The sequence below is a fragment of the Zonotrichia leucophrys genome, chromosome 1A, assembly GCF_028769735.1.
Source record: "Zonotrichia leucophrys gambelii isolate GWCS_2022_RI chromosome 1A, RI_Zleu_2.0, whole genome shotgun sequence".
Lineage (NCBI taxonomy): Eukaryota > Metazoa > Chordata > Aves > Passeriformes > Passerellidae > Zonotrichia > Zonotrichia leucophrys.
In genome coordinates, this window is record NC_088170.1 from 36,469,997 (window position 1) to 36,493,111 (window position 23,115).

General features: G+C 44.5%; 1 protein-coding gene across 5 annotated transcripts in view; it reads right to left on the reverse strand.

Annotated features, from left to right (window-relative positions):
- The window catches only part of GRIN2B (glutamate ionotropic receptor NMDA type subunit 2B), a 223,989-nt gene that overhangs the window by 29,292 nt on the left and 171,582 nt on the right, over nucleotides 1-23,115 (reverse strand). For all 5 annotated transcript variants that reach the window (XM_064702234.1, XM_064702235.1, XM_064702237.1 and 2 more), the window contains 4 exons: nucleotides 4,301-4,509; nucleotides 3,812-3,983; nucleotides 2,989-3,142; nucleotides 1,329-1,454 (listed from right to left, as the gene is read on the reverse strand). In XM_064702234.1, coding sequence (XP_064558304.1) covers nucleotides 1,329-1,454; nucleotides 2,989-3,142; nucleotides 3,812-3,983; nucleotides 4,301-4,509 — 661 coding nt within the window. The remainder of the gene's footprint in view (nucleotides 1-1,328; nucleotides 1,455-2,988; nucleotides 3,143-3,811; nucleotides 3,984-4,300; nucleotides 4,510-23,115) is intronic.

Here is a 23,115-nt window from a genome sequence, read left to right on the forward strand (position 1 = left end):
AGATTCCAATCCAAAAGTCTTGATGTCCGTAAAGAGAAAATGCAGCTGTTTAAGGTGTACTGTCATAGTTCAAATGCAGCCAAAGTAACATTCGCCAGGGTTCTCATTACCAAATTCAGCATTGCAGTCTCTGCAGCAGATTTCTGTATCTTCATATTTCATCTCTCAGGGATAATATCTGTCTGATCATGCAATACTCTTCATAATTACTCAGAAATATTGAGACTTGTAGCTGCAGTTTGGCTAACTTAACAACTGCATAACTGCATGCCTGTACTAAAACCTGCTTCCAGTTCCACATCTGTATTAATACCTCCTAAGAGACTCAGGTTTCTCAGTACTTGTGCCCACAGATCCATGCAATTATGATCAGGTGCCATAAAGGCCCTCCACAGCTCTATGTTAAAAGACAAGTTCTCCACTTCCCCATATATGTGGTTCTGCCTGCATTCTCATTAACACTTTTTATTTTCACTCCTCTCTAATTTGATGGCATAAATTTCACTCAAAGCACTAAACTTGGGAGCAAATGAGTGCATTTTCCAGTAATTGTCTCTCTCCCACTATTCTGTATGAACCAATAAATCCAGAAAGATTTGAAGTGTTGATTCACCAGGGGGTGAAGATCTTCAGATGACAGAAGACTCAACTTGCTAATTGTTTTCATGTCAATAAGGGGAAAAAGCTGTATCTTAGGAAGGACACACAGCCTTTCTTTAATTCATCTGTCTGTCTTCTGAAGATCAGAACCACAAAAATGGATCACTTGCTTGGTCCAAAATTTCCTGCTGCCCTTGAAAAATAATTTTTTTACCCACTCCCAAGAAAATGAGTTTCCCATTCTCTCAGTTGGACTTAGAAAGCCAGAAAGGCAGGGAAGGACCTGACCAGGTGACAGATGTGGATTCTGGAGGACACAGCACTGTGCCAGGAGGCCAGCAGAGTGACTTGCTGTGCAGGGAGATGCAGCACTGAAGGATGGATTGACAGTGCTGAGCCCTGTGATTGCCTCAGAGTGCAGCATCGTAGGCCCTGCCAGCACTGGCTACCAGGGCCCATTTTCCTTCAATGAGAAACAAGTTGGAGCTGGTATGTGCTTTAGACATGAAAGGCGACACAGCTCCGTCTCTCACGCCAAGCAAATGATCCATTATACACATCTGCTCTCTTCACAGCCTTTTTTCCGCCTCCATCCCCGTCCTCTTCAGTCTGAATGCAGAGCTCAGAGCAGGCTAGATCCCTATCGCATTCAAGGCAAAGGAACACCCCAACAAACAAACAGAGAGTGGAAACCAGAGGGGATCATAGCAAGAAACAGCCCCCCTTACCTCTGCCATCAGCAAGGCACCGATTGTAGCCCACAGGGCTGAAGTACTCAAAGACGAAGACAGCCACCGCAGAGATGATAAGCAGCATCACAAACATCATCACCCATACGTCAGCACTGAAAGGTTCTGGAGAGGAAGAGAAAACCATGGTAAAAGACCTGATAACACCTCACCTCCTTTGCTCTCCAGAGAAGTCCAGTGTGGGGCAAACTGGGTTGGGGAAAAGCAGAAGTTAAAACAAAGTCTTCAACCTGATTCTAAAAACTTCTTGCATTGGAAAAACTGAAGTTTCTGTCTCTGTATTGACTGCATTCCCTCGTACTGTTACATTTGTGACACATGGCTCCATCTGGAACCACGCACAGCCATTGTGGCATGCATTGATAAAATAAAACACATTGATGAAAGATTGTTCCCAGGAAGTCCTCCAGCACCATCTGGAGAGAGTGGGAAAAATCAGGCAGAACTGGCAGAGTTTCAGACAAGCATCCAACTTTCAAGATGTTATCCAGCCAAAGAGCATCTCCAAATTTCTAAGGTTCAGCCATAATGACAGTAGGTTTTTAGTATTCCATCCCTCTAGCAATGGGAACACTGGCTCATTCTAGAAATGTTAGTGTTCGTGTTCTGCAAGTATTTGATCTCTGCCAGGTTTTCTCCTTCTCCCAGTCTGAACAGAAAAAGATAGGACTGAACCAGATAAAAGAAACAAAGAACTTTGCTCCAGAGTATAGCCAATATTGCAACTTCAGTTAAATTGCAGTTTAGAACTTAAGAGATAACTTTTACATTGCTTTTACATACCCCAGCAATATTGGTGGACTTGCTAAGGGGAAAAACTCCTGAGGAGTTAGTAGTCATGAAACTCATATTTAAAAAGGTCTGGGAAAATTTCATTACCCATATAAAAGTATTTCTGTGAATGTTCTCAGGACTCTGGCAGAGAGCAGACAGTAATTACATAACTCATATAGTGTATTTGCAGCATCATAAAGCACTTTATAAAGCCAAATAGTAGACACCAGGAAGGCACGAATGTCTCGGGGAAATGCAGTATCATTTCCGTATTCTCTGATCACCCGCCATCGCTGAAGGACATTAGAAATGCCTTTATTGTAAGACACAGTGTCAGCACAGAACCGATGGCTCAACCGTTCTTGAAAAGGTCTATTAGTTCTCTAACTTCTACTAGGCGTCAAGGGAGGGCTTCGTTAACAACATCTTTACAAATAATGTCTCTCAATGTGCAACTATTTATTGCCAATTGCTATCACCATGTGTTATGGTATCCCAGCTATAAGGTTTGAATCCATTTTCTTCTGGCCTACACTCCTTGAACATACTATTAGTTGAATCACTGGGAAATCAAGTGCTGCAGTGTATGTGACAACTCTGAGTGAGCCCAATTTTTCTAGGATTAGGCATACAATTGCTGAAAAATGTCTTGGCTTGGAACCCATAGGCAGTGCCTATTTGCACTTGCATTTGCCTGGATTTTGCTTGCCTGTGACTCAGTTCTAAAACATTACAGTATATTTTTATATACCTGTCCCACAGGTACTCCCAAAAAAGAGCTTTCAGACTGAGAATCACAAGCAACCTTCACCTAATTTTTTTTATGACCACCGGGTGAAGTTTTAATTTTAGATTGAAACAATACCTAAGAAGGCAGAAGGTGAGACAGTTCCATTGCTACGTGACACCATGACACTGATTCCCGTCTCAATGAAGGGCACAGAGAAGTCCACCACTTCTGAACGTTCCTCATTAATGGTGAGGGATCCCACAGCCATATAGGCCCGTTTGGTGACAACCTGGAGGAAGAAAAGAAAGAGATCACACACAGACACTAGGCAGCCCTCAAGCACCACAGGCAAGCCCCTTCTCATCTTCCTGCCTTTCAACACAATCCTTTTACTCCCGTAATCCCATTCCCTATATTGTTTGTAACATCTCTCCTTTCTAATCTTTCATCAGGACACCTTCTTCTTTCAGAAAACCTATAGACATTAATCTTCTCCTCAAAGCTGGTCTGTGTACAAAAAATAAATCCACAGAGGTCTTAGGATAAACACATCATCCACGGAGAAGACGTCTTATCTCATTTTTCTGTCCTTGCTTTATCCTCCCTCAAACACTGCAAAGCCTTATTTCATTCTTTATTCACCTTATATACCACCTAAGCATAATCTAGGTTGCAGCAACGATGGTGAATGGATGACAGCCTCTTTCTAAGACTGTGTACGCCAAATTTGTGAGACCATAGAGAATAATAATTAATGGTCAGACAAGAAAGGTTGTCATGGTCGGAGTGTCAGAGCAAATTAATTCACTCAGTGCCAAGAAAGAATGCAGGCCAGTCATTTCTAGAGTCACCTCTGTCCCTGCCTCAGAAGGGGACCCAATAATAATGGGAGGCTAGACCTGACCCGTATCACCCAGCCCAGGGTTGAAGCCCACCGTGCCCTCCCTTTTCTGCTGACCTCTCCAATCATTCCATTCCATGTCCCATTGATCTTTTTTCCATGCTTGCCATTAGTCACCAAGTAGAGGTCATAGGTGAACTTGACAGACTTTGAGATTTTCTTGAGGATGTCTATGCAGAACCCCTTGCAACATTTCTTCATGTAATCCGGCTCCTCATCAGTTTTGTTCCTGAACCATCACAATAATAATGGGTTAAAGGACTGGGAGAAACAACTGTAATTCCCCTCTGTTGTCAGTTTGCATTCCCCCTCCCACTATATAATGTGGACAATTTATACTGTGCTATCTGTGCTGGAGGGTGAAGGGACACACTGCAATGGTTTGCCCAAAGGGGCCCATCATGAGTGGACATGGGACAGGCTGGGCAAATGGAGGTGATTTTCTAAAAAGGGTTATAGATTATGATGGTATTGGCCCAACAGACACTTTGCATTCTGTTGAGAACAAAGAGCCCCAGAGGAGCAGAAGAATACAGGGGCGCATACTCAGTCACGATGCGTTTTTGGCAAGGGACCGTGTTCCTCATGCAGGTGCCACTTAGGGGATCCACGTTCTCCACAATGACAAATGGTGCCTCTTCCAAGGTCACGATACTCAGGTGATCGTCCTCACGTTCCTCAGAGTCGGGATACAGCTCAAAGCGCGGCCACACGTAATACTTCATCTGCAACTTTTTTTCCTTCCATTTCCCCACCTGAGGAGACACAAACCACAGAAGATAGACTTGTAATCGTGCCATCCCTTTGCATCAACCACAGCCACTGCAGTAAGAGGTAAGAAGACCATCCTGGAGTACCCAAACTCACGACTCACGTAAGATGGAGACATTTCTGGGGAGAAGGCTCTGAGTGAGCGGATTCAAACAAGGGGGAAGTGCAGAACAAGAAATATCTCTGAGCTGTCTCATCTCTGTTATGGTCTCACCTCCTGGGAGAGTGAGGGGATAACCATGGGAATGCTGTGACTGTGGTCAAACAGACTTATAACCTTCAACCTTTTCAGCCAAACAACTGGAACACAATGACTTGGTTACATATCTTAGCTGGAAACAATGAATTGTTTTATGTTTCTGATGCATGAAAATTAATATCAAAGAGTATCTATGATGATTTTTAAATCTTGCTATTTTTTCCCTAATTCTCATAACTTCCATAAATCTCTTGCAATTTTAGAACACTTAATTTTCCATTTCCTAACTGAATAGAGATCATATCTTCAGTAGTCAAAAAAGAAGGTGAGACTCAATTATCTCATACCTACTGCTAAGAATGAAAGCTGTTTAGAAGCCACTGCAGTCCTTAAAGAGGCAATACATGCAAGCTCACCCACTGCCCAGGCAGACCATTTCTTGCAAAAAAGAACCCCAAAAAAACATCCGGGGGGAAAAAAGAAAACTTGAACATCAACTGTACTTTCAACTATCAAAGTCTCGCCTTTGTTCTCAATTCCCCCTCCCACCATCACAGTTGACAGTAATTAGCACCTTGGCTGGCAACCAAAGCTGAGAGGGTGAAGAAGCTAACTGGGCTTTAGAAGAAGCTTTCCTGTATGATCCTCAAAGCAAGTGCTCCAGGCCAGGACTGAGACATGCTGACTTGATGGCAGAGGCAGTGTGGGTGCGTGGGAAGCTTGCATGACTGCTCTTAGGGGTGTACCTGCTTGGTGGGTAAACAGAAAAGCTTCCCTCCACTCCAAACCAACACCCCTCCCACAACCCCCAAATTTCAGTCATTTATTTATTGAAATGACAGAATGGGAGGGAGAAACATTTATTAAAGGCTCATTAGGTGTCAGTGGATAATCTGTGAAACTCAAAGCCCAGCTGGGGTTTGGCATTTGAGAGTATCCAGAATTCACATAAAACACTTGTCACCTTCAAAACAAACAAACACTTCATCTGGCCGTGAAAGAAAAATCCTCTCTGAGGGCTGTGGAGGGGAAGAAAGGCAGAAGAAATCACCCAGAGACAGCAGTTTCCACATCCACCCTCCTTGTTCAGGGTGAACACTGCACCCCAGTGAACACAAGGTGGGGGGTTGTAAAGGGCAGTTGGTCTTGCCTTCCCAAAGGTAAAGAATGCCAAGGAGAGCTTGCCCATAATGTTCCCTCCACCCATGGAGATGCTCTGTACTCATGATAATATCTAAACCTGGATGTGGAAAGTGAATTTCTAAGGGAATGAAGAGCACAGACTCATATGCTTATCCAGGGTCTGCTCAGCCCTGGGCTTCCCACTCATTCACCAAGCAGGTCAATTCATCATCATCTGAGCCAGAGATTTCTGCAGTGCTACTTTAGCTCTCAAGTAACTGAGCTCAAATCCCCAAAAGTAGTAACTGCCACATGGGGCTCAGCAGGGACCAGTGATTAAGATGCTGCACAGAACAGCCCAGTTTTCAGCTCAGTAACATTAACTTATCATAGAAATAAGTGGCTGATGAAAGAGACATCTCGCAGAATCTCAGCAGCACTTAGATATCTCAGTAACAGGCATGATATAACCCCCTAAGTGATAAATTAGATCAGATAGGCAAACCCAACCCATAATTACCCAGAAGTTCTCTGGGATAGAAAGGGGAGTTCATAAGGCTGTGTGCCAGGCACGTCTCACAGTGTTGTACTACACAGAAACATTATGAAATTAGGATAATAATGACAGCATTGCCACAGCCTTCTGTACACTAAATCACCTCACCTGCAAATACAGTAGTACACATCCATTCCTTATTATCCCAATAAAATAATTCTAAATTGTCCAAAGAGGAAGAAAAACAGGAATTAAGTAAATGTTCTGATCTCCAAATCAGTGATGGATTGTCTCAAAAATATGTGCAAATGTTACATTTTATTGCTAACCTGAACAATCAGACATGCCACATAATTCCATACACGTTCAGATATGAATAAGAAAAGTCAGAAAATCATAGTGAATTAAAAGAGGGCAGACTTTTTTACATGCTTATACATGCAAAGGTCAAATATATATGCACATAGTTAAAGAAGGATGGGCATAAGCAACATGTGGGCAATAAGAAACACCACATGTGCAGAGGATGGAGACAATGCAAGATAAAGAATACTCAAATTTGTAGGCTAGATAATCTGCCATAAGAGGAAAGGACCAATTCACTGCAGGGACAAAAGTTAGCAGAATTAAATGCCCTAGATTTGTCCAGGTAAAGATGCCTAAGCTTAAAGAATATAGCCTAGCAAGCTGTGCAGAGCAGAGCAAGGCATTTCAGAAGTCTCAGGGTACTTTGTATTAACAGCTTATGAACTGTTATTACTTGGGTTCTGATGAGTGCTTGCCTCAGCAAAAAGAGGGAAAATAAACTATCCCAGGCATCCTTCATATTGGTCATCCTGCAGTTTCAAGACCCGTTGGGTGTTCTCCAATCAGTCCAGTCATCCAAACTCCCACTAGGAGCCCTGAAAGGTCACAGAATCAGTAAAAGCAAAATACTAGGAATCTATAAAAACTCCTTTCTAATCATATTCTCCAATCCCTGTATAATGTTACTTTATGCCAGGACACAGCTCCTAAGCAACAGAATTTCACCTTAACTGTCCCATACTCCATCTGATCTTGTCAAGAAGTAAAGTCACTTTGGCTTGGAGGTGAATTTGGAGGTGTTCAAGGAAGGGAGTAGTTAACTTTTATCTTAAATATAAGATCTTATTTTAGATAACAAGATTGGAAGTAGAAGTCCAACACATTTGCAAAGAAAGAAAGGGAGAATTATTGTAGAACAGAAAGGTAATCACACATGCTATTTGTTTGTCTAAGCATATAAGTTATCCCATGCAGACAAAAGGTAAGATTGCCTATGCAAGGGGAAAACAAGTGGGAGCCTTCTGAAAGCCTTCCAGCCAGCTGGCAAATTGCCTCAACCGCGGTATAATGCAGCCAGAATAAAAGAGTTCTGCAGTATGTTAATGCGCATCTTTAATGAAAGGTGCATCGCATTAGTTCGTTGAAACTAATTCTTAACAGAGGCTTTTCTCTCCTCCCACGGGAAGCTAAGGCTTGTAACAGCCATTTGTGGCAGATGTTTCTCTAACCTGGCCCTACACTGACAGAGAGTCCGTGGTCTCCACAAGCAATCTATTCCAGTGCTTAGCTATCCTTCCCATTAAAAAGTGAGGTTTTTCTCCTGATGTTTAACCTAAATCTTCTCGCTGCAATTTATACCAGGAGAGTGTATTTTCTTATTCTCCTACATGTGCTCTTTTCAGTGTTATCAGGTCAGTAAGATATTTTTAACAGAGAGGAGCTGATGGTCTCATTCAGTGGGTATCTTATAAGCTACACTGGCAAAAGCAGCCACCTGTTCAAATGACCAGCATCCAGTCTCACCATTCACAAAATCCTTACCCAGATAGGTAGTATGGACAAGTACAAGCTACTCCCATGAATTTCCAAAATCATCTGCTCCAACAAAGGCAGAAGTAAATTCCTGAGTTCCTCCTCATATGGCAAGGTAGGACTTCAAAATACAAGAGCATCTGGAAAGACCTGTAACTATTGTCAACAGATGGAAAACTAAAATCTCCTAGAAATTCAGTTTTCAAGGGCTAGGCACAAGAATACAGTACTGAATTAAACTATAAATGTTCAGATATGTTTCTTAGGCAAGATACTCAGCAGCATTGCACTGGTATTTGGGGTGGAGTTTCAGGAGAGGGCTGAACCTTTGGGTGCTTGTTTTTCAACAGGCTGGAGTAAAACTAGCTAGGTGAAGTCTCCTGAAAGTTATTATTTTATTCAGGCTCCTGTTTGCACCATGCCTTGCACCACTCTCTTTTCATTTATAATCTTATCTCAAATTCTGCTCTCTCTCTTCTCTGCCCTCCCTCCCCACCCCGCTATAGAAGAAATGCAAAAGGAACAAAAGGGATTTGGTTTCATCTGCAGAATAAAAAAAAAAAAGACCATTCTAAACTCACTTAGGACTTGAACTGCTTTCTGCATTTTCCCAAAAGCTCAATGTTTCCTCCCTTATTATTGTTTTTTTTATTTTTTTTCCCTAGGAGCTAAGGAGTTTATTCATTCCAGTGGGGAAGCACTAAAGCAACAACAGAGAGCATGAATTAGGAGGCAGAAATTCCCTATTCCATAAAGAATCTCTGTAACCCAATCTGCATCCTCTTGGCTCTACATTGGGTAAAACTGAGATAATGTCATGTTTTACATCTGGGATGCACTGGGTAGATAAACACAGAAAAGGCCACAAGGCTCACAGATACTGTAGAAATGAGGAGACACATACACATGTCCATGTGTCTAGAGCTTGATGAGGGAACACATACAGCATGTATCTATGAATGGTATAAATGTGAAATGTATAAATGTGTATAAATGTGCAAGCTTCCTGTCTTTAAAATTTGGAAAAATCTCACTTTTCTACCTGAATTAAATACATGAAAGATGGAAGATCAAATATAGAAATAGTAAAGGTAGGATGTTGGACAAGGGGCAGAAAATAGGACTGTTATTGGTAATACAGTTACCAATGGAGAAGCATACCTAACCCCTCTGGGAAGCAGGGCATATCCAAGGAGAAACAAGATTCTTGTCAGTAGAATTGGTCCAGATCCTGAATGAGGACATGGGAAAACCAGAACAACTGGGCAGGACCTGAAAAGGACTACTCTAGAAGCACCATAGAAATAGCAGTTATAACTGGGACACTGCCAATGGAAGTAGGCATAACTCAGGGTACATAAAATAAAGGCAGACCATGGGGTCGCTGTTGTAACCTTAATGCTGCAGTAGACTGTGAAGAAATAAATCATGCATAAATAAAGTAGAATCATTTTGGATTGAAAGAGGTTTTGGAAGGCTGGTGCAAGATATTCCATGAGGACTGAACTACAGAGATCTACTGTAGCTCCACAGGCTTGGCTTTCAGTCTAGATGGAAATGCCACTACTGTTTCTAAAGAGAAATTTTATCAGGAACTAAGTTACTATGGAAGTCTTCAGCTTCACAGAGATTAGATGGAGAGCAAATGCAAATTTTCACAGCAGCACCTTGATGTTTCTTTTTCTGGATCTGATAGCTGGCATCTTTCTTTACCCCAAAATTACTCAACAGGCAATAGGTCGTGATGTTTTACACTCAGTTTGGGCAAAGCAGCAAGGAACCTTACAGGAAAGCTAGTTATCAGAAATAACCTTGGATTGAGCAATTAGGGGAACAGAGAGCCTGTCTTAAAGAAGGAGATTAAAAAGCTTGTCTAACCTAGATAAATGAAAACCAAGAGGGGATATGACTGCTCCGTATAAATAAAGGCGGGACAGATACACAAGGGAGAAAAGAAAGTGATTTTTAAGCAGGAAAAACAATGCCAGTAAAAGAACAACTGATTGTAAGGAAATTTGCCTTGAAAATAAGATGGATTTTAACCATCAGAGGGGGGAGTTTTGGAACAGCTGTCCAAAAGTAGCTGTGAAAACAACTAAAATGGGGTCAAGAAGCAGCACAACTGGTTTGTACAGGGCTATATGATTTTGCTGCCTAGAGCAGAGGGATGGGACCAGATGAGCCTTTCCAGTCCAGTGACTACAGATAAGCAGAAGCAAGAGGAGGAATTCCACTGTGAAAAGCCTTTTCCCCTCAATTTTTCCATCTGCAAATGTCAAAACTCAGTCTTAATCATCATATCTCTGTCCCCCAGCTAACCCACATGAAGACAAAGACTGATGCAAATGATACCTCCAACTCCTTTGCTCCTACTTCCCTCATTCAGCAGCAACACCTTCTCTAGTGCCCTGAGAATAAAACATTCCTCTTAGCCTTCACCCAAGCTGGTTAAGCTATGACTCTCAGATTTACAGTGCTGACATCACACCCACTACCAAAAGTATCATTCCTGAGATGCTACAGGTTTGTATCCTCACACAGGCTGGTCTACAGCAGGTGGAAAAGAGATGCCACAAAGAGCAAAAATCCCCTGTTTACAGACACTTTAGGGTGATTAATTAACCACATCAGCCAAAGCAGACAAGAAATGGTTGTGAATGCTCCACATGCAAAATTAATTAACACAAAAACAAACTCCTTCCTGAACCTCAAGTTCACCTTCCACAACCACCTGGGGAAGGATGCTTTCTTGACTGCACCTGCAGAAGCAGGAATTGCTTCTAATAGCCTTTCAATTAAAAATGTAGGCTGCGGGAGATGGTGTGATTTTCTCCCCTCTATATTTATACAGCACCTAGCATATGCCAGAAGGAGAGAGGCTGAGCTTAGAGTACAGACAGGGTGAGATACTTGCTCCTGCTTTACAACTCATTCTGGGAATAAAAGCTCTTTGCAGAAACACAGTCTTCCATCTTACTGAGGTCTGGCATTTACACAACTCTTGCCATTTTTGCTGAAACATTTATTTCCTGGTGCATTTATATGCCTTTTGCAGTTGCTAAGGTCCTGTCCCCTGCCATGATTAGCCAGAGAAGGTTAATGAGGTATACTTTGAGCACTTCTGACTTCTGCAAAGTCAGTGAACTATGGGGCTCCACTGGTGTCACACAAAGGTCAGAGCTGTGAGAATGCCAAAGAGTTTGCCTTGCTAAATCATTCCTCCAAACCAGAAGGCACCAAGAATTCAATACACGCATAAAACTAGCCCCTCTGGGTGATGATGGTGTTCTTGATGGTAGCATTAACTTGGAATCCCAGAAAGTGGTTCATGCAGGCAAGGCTGGCCTGGATGCAGCAGGGACACCAGGGGGACATAGTTATTCAAGGACCTTAGTGCTACCTGATGTATACATAACCATGATTTATGGAAATGCAGACTGCAATCAGCACAGGCATAAATAGGAGACATGAGGAGAGAGGAAGCTGTTAATGGTAGCGGGGGCTATGATCTGAGTAGGCTGGAGAATGTAACTCTGAGCTTCTGGCAGGGGCAAATCAGGTGTTAGGATTTGGGAAGAAGAATTAGAACAAAATTTTTATCTCAAATACTGAAAACTGACTACCATCCAACATAACCCACCTTCAGCTAACAGGCAGTGACAGCACCTGACTCAGATTCTTACTTAATAGTGTTGTATACTTAGAGCCATCATGCCCTTCTGAAATGACTGTGTGAGGACAGGGGAGCTTAATAAATGTCCCAAATTCCAGCAAGATCAGTCTTTTCTGATTCTGGTCTGGTAAATAAAATCTAAAGTTGGGGAGCTTATACTATCCCTATCATTGTTCATCTAAGGTGAAAGAAGGTTTCACCTTGAGCATCTCTACTGCTCTCCTTTGCAGGACTGTGAGGCAGGGCAAAATGTAGCAGGGGTTTTGGTAAGATTGCACATTTTGTGTCCCAGGCGGTTCAGGAGTCACAAAGGCTTTAAAGAAAATGTATTTTCATGTGCATGTATAGGCATCTAAATGCTTTATGTAAGCATTTTGCAGTCTCTAGGACTGCATCCGCATTGTGCAGGTGTGTGTCTGCATCCAGTACGTGTCCATGCATGTAATGCCCTATCTAATGATTTTTTCCCCTTGGCTTTCCCTGTTGAATTCTGGGTTTGAGTTTCATTTTGCTGAGCTTTCATTTATTTCACTCAGATTTTTTTTTCTCCCCCTAAAGCATGTTACACAGAGGGAGGGATGCTTGCCAATTCACTCTGCAGTCTGGGAGACAGTTTAGAGCTTTGGCTGCTAAGTGGGTCCAGTACAGTGGTGTACAAAACCCTGACACGTGTGCAGTGACACCTGCTCTCTACACTGATTGAATATCTCTCCCAGAATCTCTTGGGATCTGAAGCTGAAGGAATGTTCAAAAATGCAGATGCAGAAGAAGGCCAAAGTTGTTCCCCTGTGCTGAGAAAACCTAAATGTTGAAGCTGGCCCCAGCAGGGTTAGGAGAGGAGAAAACATAAAAAGAGAGGGGGTGAGTTACCTAAACCTCACTTTTTTCTATGCTCTGCAAGCAAGACTGAAGGCACTGCTTGAAAAGCATCTCTGAGAATATCAGAGAGAGATCCTTTACCTTTCAGTGGGGGGTGTCAGAGTGGGTGAAACACCTCAGAGAGCACCAGAGCCCCTGCCCTGTGCAGAGCTGCACACCTGCCGAGAGCAACACTGGCGCGGCTGTACACACACCCCTCTGGCAGGGAGACACGGGGTGCTCAGCTCTCCTCTCACTGCTGGAAAGGGGAGGATCAAACCTCCTCCAGGGGAATTACTGCACACGTTGGGAGCCAGATTCCAGGGAAACCAGTTACAAAGCCACAAGTCCCCATTTCTTTCTTCTCCCACCACTGACGGCATTGGGCTGATTGCAAATGCTGTCCTGATGGGCAGAACACCCTTTGTCTGGATCCTGGGTCTGGAGTCACACTGGCATAGCCACAGCCAGCCCCACTACCTCCAAATCTCCAGGGTGCATATCTGCAGCCCCCCTCACCCTGGCACAAGGCAGGGAGTCTAGTGCATGCACCAGGGCCACCCAAGGGCCAGCCAGCTGAAACACTGCTCCAAGCTGTCACCAGAGCTCCAAACCCAGGAGAAACAACAGGTCTGCTCTGCATCCTGGTTCTCTGCCAGGACTTTTCTCTTAGCTTTGCAAAGAGACAGGATAGGAAGCAAAGCTGTGGGATAGGAGCAATCAGGGACAACCTTGCTGCTTTCCCTGTATTCCGTGGGTGGTAAAAGGGGCTGCTCACTGCATTCTTGCACCTTTTCTTTTCCACAGTCTCCCTTATCTGCCTCTATGCAGAAAGCATGTAAATACCCTCATGCCCTGATTCAGTTTCTCCTCCTTCTTTCTTTTACTTAGTTGCTCCCCAACAAACACAGGGGACAGGGAGTGGGGCTGGGGGAAAGCAGCAGACAGCAGACAGTCTCCATCTCACCCGTGTAATGGAAATGGATGGTGGTCCCTCCTGCCTGGCTCATCAGCACCCCATCTCACCCAGCCACCTCTGGTCCTGCCTCCTGTCACTGCTGTGCACCATGGACACAGTCCTCACTGCACAGACCTGTGTCCTGACCACTGCCTCCATCATGTCTTCAGTCTGGTGCCCCTGTGCCAGGACCAGTCAAAGGAGTGAGAACAGTGCAAGCAGTCGAGAAACCTGCAGAGATAAGGGAGCAATTTGCAGGGTGATTTCCCCCCTGTCTCAGCTCCCACTGACTTAGATATGGACTGGCTTGTCTGCATCCCAGCAGTGTCCACCTCTGTCCTGAAATGAACTGCTGGCCCAGGCCACAGCAGTGTGAGCACTCTACATCTCCATCAGCAGTGAGACTTACCATGGTACTTCTGCCTGCAGACCAACCTCTCATACAGCACAGACTGCCAGGCCAGATGGGGCCCCCCAGGAGCTAGTGTGGGTTGTACTCCCCAGCTGGAGACTTCTGCCTCAGAAGCTCAAGCTTCAGACTTTCTGATGGATAAGAACTCCAGAAAGAGAACCCATGAGTTTCAGGCTCCCACCTGACTCACTGCTACAGCCAAGTGCCGGGCTTTGCTTGAAAACCACAGCATTCTGCCAAGTTTGGGAGGAGCATTAGACAAGACCTGCCAGCTCTACCTACACCTTACAGAGAAGATCCAACCAGGATGGAGCCCACCAAGCAGGACAGCTGGTTCAATGGCACACATGTGCATATGCCATGCTGGTTATAGCCAGCAAGTGCTCTTGTGAGTGATTCTGCCAAAGATTTTCTTCTCCTTTCCCATGCCATTCACAGGTACTCACACATAGAGGTACCCCCCAGCAGCAGTTATCTTAAGCCCATCCGAGCTTGGAGTCCAAGCAGAATTGCCAAGGGCCCAGCTGAGACCATCTGGGCTGCAAGGCATCTCTGTGCAAAAGGAGCACAACCAGACATGAGTGTGGAGGGAGTGAGAGGTAACCTTGAAATCAGTGATTTGGAAAGGAGAGAAGAAGCTATGTATTTACCAACCCTAGGTAGCAAAGAAGAGTTAAGCCAAGAACTGTTTTCTTGGGAGCATGGCCTTAAAGAAATAAAATTCTTCCCTTCCCTCAGACCTGATGGGCCTCAGATACACCTCTATTTCAATGTGTGTCATTTTGGGCATAAAGATGTCAACACTAAACAGGATCTTGTGCCATTTCTGTGGCCTAAAATAGGAGAACAGGCATGACAGAGGCAGTTTTGGAGACATCAGATGAAGCTAAGGCTCTCAGCAGGTTGCAGGATATCTTTTATGATGGCATGTAAGTCCACACACAGAATGATTTCTGTCAGTCTAGAACCAGGCGGATAATTTTGTGTATTTAATGTGTGTGTGCTGTGCAGTTACCACTGTTTTAAGGGGGATAAGCAGTTAGCCTGTAATTAAGTTCTCTGACATTTTCCATTGCAAGAATCTTCAGGTCAGTTCTCTGAGAAAAAACAACAATTTCATGTTTTGCAACAGGCATTTCAAAGTCAGCAGGGCAAAAATTCTGAGGTTAAGGACATGTTTTTTTACTTTGGCCCAATAAATTTCATTCTGTCTTAGCTGCATTATAAACTGTTGAATAATCACAATTTCTTTTCTGTCACTTTCTTGCAGAAATCCTGGCAGCCAGTCTGAACAGCATCTGAGCAAAAACGTTTAAGAGCTAAACCCAGCACCTCAGTCAATCAGTGGAGACTCCCCACCAGTGCCATGGTAAGTACCACACCTCAGCTTTGGCAGAGCAAGAGAAAGGCAGAGGTCCAATCAGGCTACACACAAAATGTGGACAAATCATCCAAGTTCTCTTCTATCTGTTTAAATGTGCCTCAATGTGAAAAGGTCACCCGCACTCCACTACTCAGGATGCAGAAGAAAGGCAAACAACTTTGAGCTTTCATTAATGTCTGTGAAACAAGTGCAGGTTAGTCACCAGCTTGAACAGTCAGACTCGGTGCTGAAAGCTCAGCATGCATGAGAATGAACAATTTATTTTACTGAAAAGATTTTGAGGGGTTTCCTCTTAAGAAACAAATTAAAACATAGCACATATAAAAAACCCACCACCAAACCATAAAACCAACTACATGAAGGGTAATTTATTTACTCTGAAGTATTAGAAAATGGCAGGTTTACAGTTTCCTTTTCAGCCTTTCTTCCATCCCACTTGTGTGTGGACATTTCGATTCAAATTTTAATTAATGAGTGCATGCAGCTCTCTCCATGGAGTCCCTCCCTCAACCTTTACACTTCAAAGAAACTTGAAGTAGAATTAAGGTGGCCTGGGAAACAAGACTGGCATTTCCTAGCTTGACTTCACAAGCTAAAAATTGAATCACTGTTCTTTTATTTTCTGTATGTAATTACTTCTACGGCTTGAATGTGCACGAGCTATTACAAAACCAATAAACGGGCCAAGAACTTTCTGTGAAGATGGAGAAAGAGCTATCCATGAATCTCCAAGCACTGGCAGAGAAGAGAGGAATAAAGAAACAGCAATGGACGGCAAGAAAACCAACCAATGTAGAGATTACACAATCCTGTTTTATGATGAAAAAAGCAGCACTGACCTTGCCAAGGGGTTGAATGAGGCAAAGAAAGCAGAAGCCAAATTGGAAAAGGTGCATTGGAGAGAGGTGGAAGAGGGTGAAGCTGGCAGGTCCCTCATTGTCATGATGCCCAGAAGGTGAGGCTATAGGAAGGCATAATCAGGCAGATCATGCTGCAGACAGGCTTCTTGTGCTGCACAATACACTCCTAGGAGACCAAGACAGGGCTGAGGGCTGTACTGCATGGAAGGTGAGGACAGGACTGAGCTGGTCTGGTCTGTGTAACCTCAGAGCAGAAGCACCATGGCAGGGGTGGATGCAGTGGGGATGGTTACAGTCCAGATGCCATGTAGCCTGAGCCCAGCAAGGGCAAGGTGAGAGCCAGGGCAGCTTGCCAGGCTCACACAGCTGCCCTGCACCCTGCTGGCTGATGCACCCCCGTGGCACTGCTCCACACCGTATGGATTTAGCATTGCAAGCATATGCCAGCACAGGCAGCACATAGCTGTGTTCACAGGGCAAACTTGCCCTAAGCAGCTGTGCAGCAGCTGTGCAGAGAGCAGACGCTTTCTCCTCAGATGCCCAGGACTGAAGGGACTCAAGTGCTGCCTATCTTGTCCTGTGCTTACTCTGTAACCTTAAGCAAGCCACCAAAGCCTCCTGAAGCTCAGCTCTCCCTCTGTTAAAGGCTCTGAATAATCAGACCCTTGTTGCAAGGGGCGTGGACAAACACCTGACAGCTGAGAGCAAAGACAAGGGTCAGTGCAGGAGGAGATGCCTCAGCCCACCCACTCCAGAGGAGCTGTGCAGCTCAGGCTGCACCCACACTGCCTTCCCGCCCCACATCAGAGGCAGGAGCTTTGCCAAGGCAGGGTGGTGGTTCCAAAGCTGGGTGCTGGTTTGTGGGGAGCAGCCGTGCGTGACAGCAGTCGGCAGCGGGAATCATGCAGATTAATGACAGAGCAGCAGCACCGCCAGCCAGCCATGTGCACCAGCGGCTCTAAATGGAGCAGCAGGGTTTTGCACGGGACCTGCTAGGGACTAGTTTTGATGCAGGAGATTAACTAAAGCTCAAGAGAACATTCTTGGGTTTTCTCCACCTGCTCTGGAAGCTGAAGCGACACAAGTGACCAGGCAGCAGTCTTTCCTCACTCTCTGAAAATCAGTTTCCTGGAAAAGGGAGCACAGTGATGCTCTGGCTGATGCAGTGGCACTCGGCCCTGCCCACTCCAGCCTCCAGGAAGCAGATGCATCTCATCTCCCACACTCAACATAGAGCTCAATCAGCTGAGGCCCCTGGCCACAGCTCTCCCTCATGGCTCTGAAGCAGTCACTGTGCCATCCAGGGCCCCACACACTAGTTCTCCACACACAGAGGTGAGATGTGCGTGGGAGGGAGGGAAGGAAGGAGGCTGCAGCCTCCTCAGACAGCAGCATTGCTTTTCCTGTCCTGCACCCTCAGAGCCCACCTCCAAGGATGGTTCCCAGCTGTGGCTGAGAGCTGTTGGCTCACCAGTGCAGTGCTGTCTTCCACAAGCAAAGAGAGGGAGCCTCTGAGAGCAGGGCAGGAGAACCAGTCTTGGAGAAAGGCAGACCAGCAGTCCTCAGTGACAGCACAGGCACTGTGGTGGGAGAGAGCCCCACAGCCAGCCCAAGAACGTACATGTGCAAATTCTCCTCAGTGCCAGCTTTACAGGCCTGGCTGCTTCACTGCTGTGCCAAGAATATCCAGTAAGCCAGGTCTTACCCTTTTTTGCGATAGAAAAGATCGTGGTTATGACTGAATATTTATTCCTTCCAGTCTGCTGATTATTTCACCAGGCAACCTGAACATTCCATTAATATCATCTTTTGTGGACCTAAATATATACACTAACCACATATACAAATACATATAAATACATCTCTATCTAGCAGAGAATCCAATTAAGTGAATATGTTACGCCTTAGCAATTAATGAATTCAACAAGCTGAGCTGCCTCTTGCATATGATTAAAGTTCAAGCAATATCAATCATAACAGCAAAAAATATACCAGATTTTCCTACATGCTGTCTACAAAGATATTGTTAACACTTAAATCAATGGGCAAATTCAAGTGTGTTTGCAAAGCTCAGGAAACTCATATTTTTGATGATATACAGCCTGTCCTTCAAATTATGGTAGCCTGTTGAATGTGGTGTCTCAGGCCATCCCTGCTGCCTTATGTATCTTTTTTGCAGCATTTTCTAGATGGCAAGTCTGTAAAAATGTTTGTGTCCTGTGGGTCAAAAGAGAGCAAATTCTATGACTGAACAGATCAGACTGACTCTAAACACCTGATTCATGCAAATGTTTTCCTTCTCTTTGTGTTCAGTTGCCAGTTTTCTGTTTGTGTTTATACATGTGTGTGTGTTTGTGTGCATGGCTGTGTGCTTGTTCTTTCACACATTAATCTTTTTCCAGGACAAGCCTGTTCGTGCAGTTTCTGCCTCTCAGCAATAGACAACACTGAGCCCTCTAGGGACTGCTCATTACCTCCTTCTCTCACAATATCCCTCCTCTGCATTCATGAGACAATCCCTAGGGGCAAGTACTACATAAATAAATATTTAAGTAGCCACTAAGCCACAGAAGATGCCAAAAAGCACATGAGGGACTTGTCTGCAGTATTCAGGGCACAAAGGAGAAAGAACAGAGGCATGGCTTGGAGGGCTGGGAGCAGACAAGTGATGAGGGTGTGAAGTGGAAACACAACTATACCCTTCTCTTCTCTGACCCAGCCAGCACAGTGGGTTGGTTTTCACCCTGAGACCAGAGCTGATATAGTGCAGGTCTGTGTTAGTACATCTGCATAAATCCAAAAACCAAGAATGTGCCATACTGGGAGGCTGACAGGAAAGAGCCTTTAACTGAACCATCACAGACACAGATAACGAATCCTACTACTAATGCTGAGTCTTTTCTAGTTTAACTGCTCCACCGTTCTCCTAGTTTATTGCCATACTCCAGAAGGAGGCCTCGAATGCCCAGGAGAAGGTTGGAGGTTCATCTCTGAGAAGTGGTTGGGTCTGTCACAGAGAGAGGCCAGGCATGAGACCCAGACCTGGCTGCTCCTCTACCCTCTGAACTGGGTACCAGGAGGTTCCTTTGAGAGTTCCTTCCAGGCTCACCAGCTTACAGATTCTATATCCACTCAGAATTACGTCTGAGTGCCAGTGCTTGTGCCTCTGCCCTAGCACTACAGATTTCATAAGGCTCCATGAGTTATCAAAGAATATAATTTGGATATTTTCTAGATTGCTTAAGAAACACTGTTCTGGAAATGGGTATTTTAGGGAATAGGGCATGTATTTGGCCACTTATGTCAGCCATGTAAGACAGCAGTTTGAAGGGCAATAGCCATATAAAATATGCCATACTCTAGGAAACTACATACTTTTTTAATGCTTCCCAACATATCCAGGAAAGTTAAAAAGCTCTCAGAAAATCAGTCAAGAGACAGTTTCTTGCAGAGCACACTCTAGCAAAAATCATAGAGCCCACAGCAGGCACCAGCAGACTTGAAGGACCACTTGTATGATCAGAGAAGGGCATTTTTTGTGCACTGGCACACAGCTGTTGGAGGGTGACATTTCAGAGAGATTTGGAGAACTTTCCTTCAGGAGTATGTCCCAGATTTTTCACTTCCCCAGAGAGCAGGAAAGGTCAAGGAAGGCCCCCTTTCAGGTTCTCTAGTACTATTTTCTCCTCCAGTACAAAGATTCTGGCTGCTACTTGAGCTGTGGTAAGGAGTAAGCCATCAGCAAGAGTTTTGGGCCAAAGTGAATGCAATCAGACAAAGTCACTTCTTCCCTCTGTTTCAGCAATTTCTGCAGCTTTTTTTTCTGCCTCAGCAGGATGGGGTTTTATCATATTTTTCACCCTGTTGTACATCAGTGTTCTTTAGGAAAGGAAGACATTTGGGGTTAAAATCTCATTATTGATAATAAAAACAAAATAAAATACCCAATCTGAATAAATACATCAAAAAAACCAGGCCTTTGCACATTTGCAAACTAGGTGCTCAATGAGAGTGGGTATGTTTCTTTGCCTGAACTCTGCGCAGTAAGTATATATAGAAATGTACCTCCTTTCCTAGGCAACTTTCTTCCATTACAGGGAGAAGCACCCCATCCCTCAGCAAATTAAAGAGTGTGAAGAGCCAGCAGTACCCACCAGAGCAGCAGACGGAGGTGCCCTGTCAGTGTGGTGCACACCACTGAACATGAGAATTCAGCCCATTCCTTCCATCCATTCCCATTTCTCTATAAGCAGAGTGGAAAATGAAAGCATCCTTCCCAAGATGTCAATCCAGTCATCCAGATGTCAAATCATAACTGCATTTGCGCACTTGGGATTCCCTTGGGATTTTTCACAGCCATCGCAGCTGATGATTTCCCAAAGTGGCTGCTGCATTGTCAGGTTTCTTGCAGTTTGCTTTCTGTGCGGCATCAAGCCCTTTCCACCCATCACCTCCTCCCTGTCTGTGATTACCCCCGCCTGTCAGCACTGCAGTAAATACGTGTATATTCCTGGGTCTCTCATTTTTCACTTTACAGAACTTTCTTGCCTAAACAACGCAGACTTTCCAAACAGAACAGACACTAATACAGAGAACAAACAGGAATTTTTGACAGGCTAATGGGCTCCATTCACTATCCATGCATCTACCTACACATAAGAACTTTTGTCTGCTTCCTGCAGGTTATTGCACTTCTGCAACTGTGCCATTGTTAAGCTGTTGTCAGAGGTGCCTGTAATCTTACAGATCAGGAAAAACCAGGTATCATGAGAGCTGGACAAGATATCTCCAAAAACCAGAAGTCTGGTGACGTGCAGCAAGCAGCACAGCAGGACTCAGTGAAGGAGAGCTCATGCTCCAATTCCTGGATACAAAAATGCAAACCCTGCTTCTGGACAGACGGTATTTTGGAGGGGAACACAGTCAGGCTCTTGACCCCATTTTGTCTTCAAAGATGCAGGTCTGAGGTTTGGGATTAGGACCCAGGTCTGTTGACCTTCACTGACATAAATGGTTCTGCTCCCTTCCTTACTCTACCATGTTTTCACTTTGGCTGTGGCAAATGCCTCCCAGTCCCCCAACCCAGCACATGCATTCTAAAGGCTGTTTCAGAGATTATTTTCCTGGTATAATTTTCCCCCCATCTTTTCATTCCTCATTGCCTCCCTCCTCAGTTGTATCAAGTGCCTCTTTTCCAAGACACTTTATGCCTCTAACCCCTCAGTCAGTAACAAGATGTGAATGCTGACCTGTTCCACTTTCTTCAGGAGCTTTTCAGAGACCCATACAATTTTCTTCAATTTTGACCTTCTTGAGGGAGGTCCCATGAACACCAGTGAAGTTCTGTCATTGCTTTTTGTCTTACCCTACCATAAGGCTCACTTTTGCCCTTTTACTCACTTTCTGCAGATAATTTGCAGTGGTCAGGCTGCTGCTATGTTAAGCTTATAGTGCACAAAACTCAAAATTATCACCCATTTACAATTCAAATTTCCCTAGCAGGTCAATGCAAAAATACTCATTGCCATCACTGGATAAAATATGTCATCTCTTCACAGACTTTCTCCAAAGTATGCTGAGCAAGAAAATCCTGGCTATTTACTACTGTTCTTAACTTGCCTGCATTTGCTGTGCACTGGCTCTCCCCTCTGTCTCTGTGACCATGTTTTCTCAGCTTATATTTACCTGGTAACTATTTAGTAGCAGCAGCCATCATCTACATCCCTCTGTGCAGCTCGCAGCACAGCAGGGCACTGGTTATTGGCAGGCTTCTTCAGTGAATAGAGTAACACAGATAATCAAAATAACCATAAAGCTTGTTCTGCACAGTTCATAAATCAAACTCACCAGGGCTGGTCTGCATGACAGAGAATGATAGTCGTACTGCAGCCTGAGTGCTATTCATTGCAGTGCCTCTTACCCTAATTACCCCTCCATTTTCACACATTTCCTAATGGCTGGTTAGAAGGGCTTTGCACTGATGAACGGCTGCCACATCTCATCCCAAGAAAGCACAGCTACATCTCTACAAAGGGCAAAGCAACCTCTGTGAACAGAATTCATTCGCAGAGAGCTCAGAGACCTTCCCAGGCTCAGGGAAAGAAGAGATCTGCTATCACAGATTTGCCTTTGCCTCACCAAAACAAGTTTATAGGTATCTGAGAAGTCTGTCTTCAATTTATGTAAGTAATTTATGTGTATTTAATGGCACTTGAAAAAACAGCAGAAACTCAAGAAGCGAGTGTCTATTTTTTTCCATTCATACCTCAAAAGCTTCTCTCCCCATCCCCCAGCTCTCCTTCCCCCTATCCCAGCATGAAACACAACCTTTGAAACACTAGCTACTCACTCCATGCATGTGACAGACTGATTAAACTCACAGATAATACCCTTGCAAGGCAGAGTCAAACTTGCAGCAGTACACGATGTTCTCATCATTGGCTCCCAAAAATAGTTCGTTGCCAATAAGAGTCAATCAGTTCAGGCGTTGCCAGCCTGCACTTCTGCTGTCCTCCCCCATCTCAGGGGTTGCTGACACAACTCATCCCCTCCTGAGTGGCTGCAAGGCTGTAAATACCACCAGGAGTTGTGTACTGAAAATACCTCAGGTTTGTAAGATTACTGTACACCAGGCTTCCAGGGCTCCTCCCTGTCTTTGCTCCCTCGTGTAAGGGAGATATGAGAGTCCTGGCCTGCAGTAGCTGAGACAGCATTTATGGACTTTGGTTGGCATCTTCCACAACCTCCTAATGGTGGCAATGATGGTCCTGGCACAGCTGTTTCAGCTTT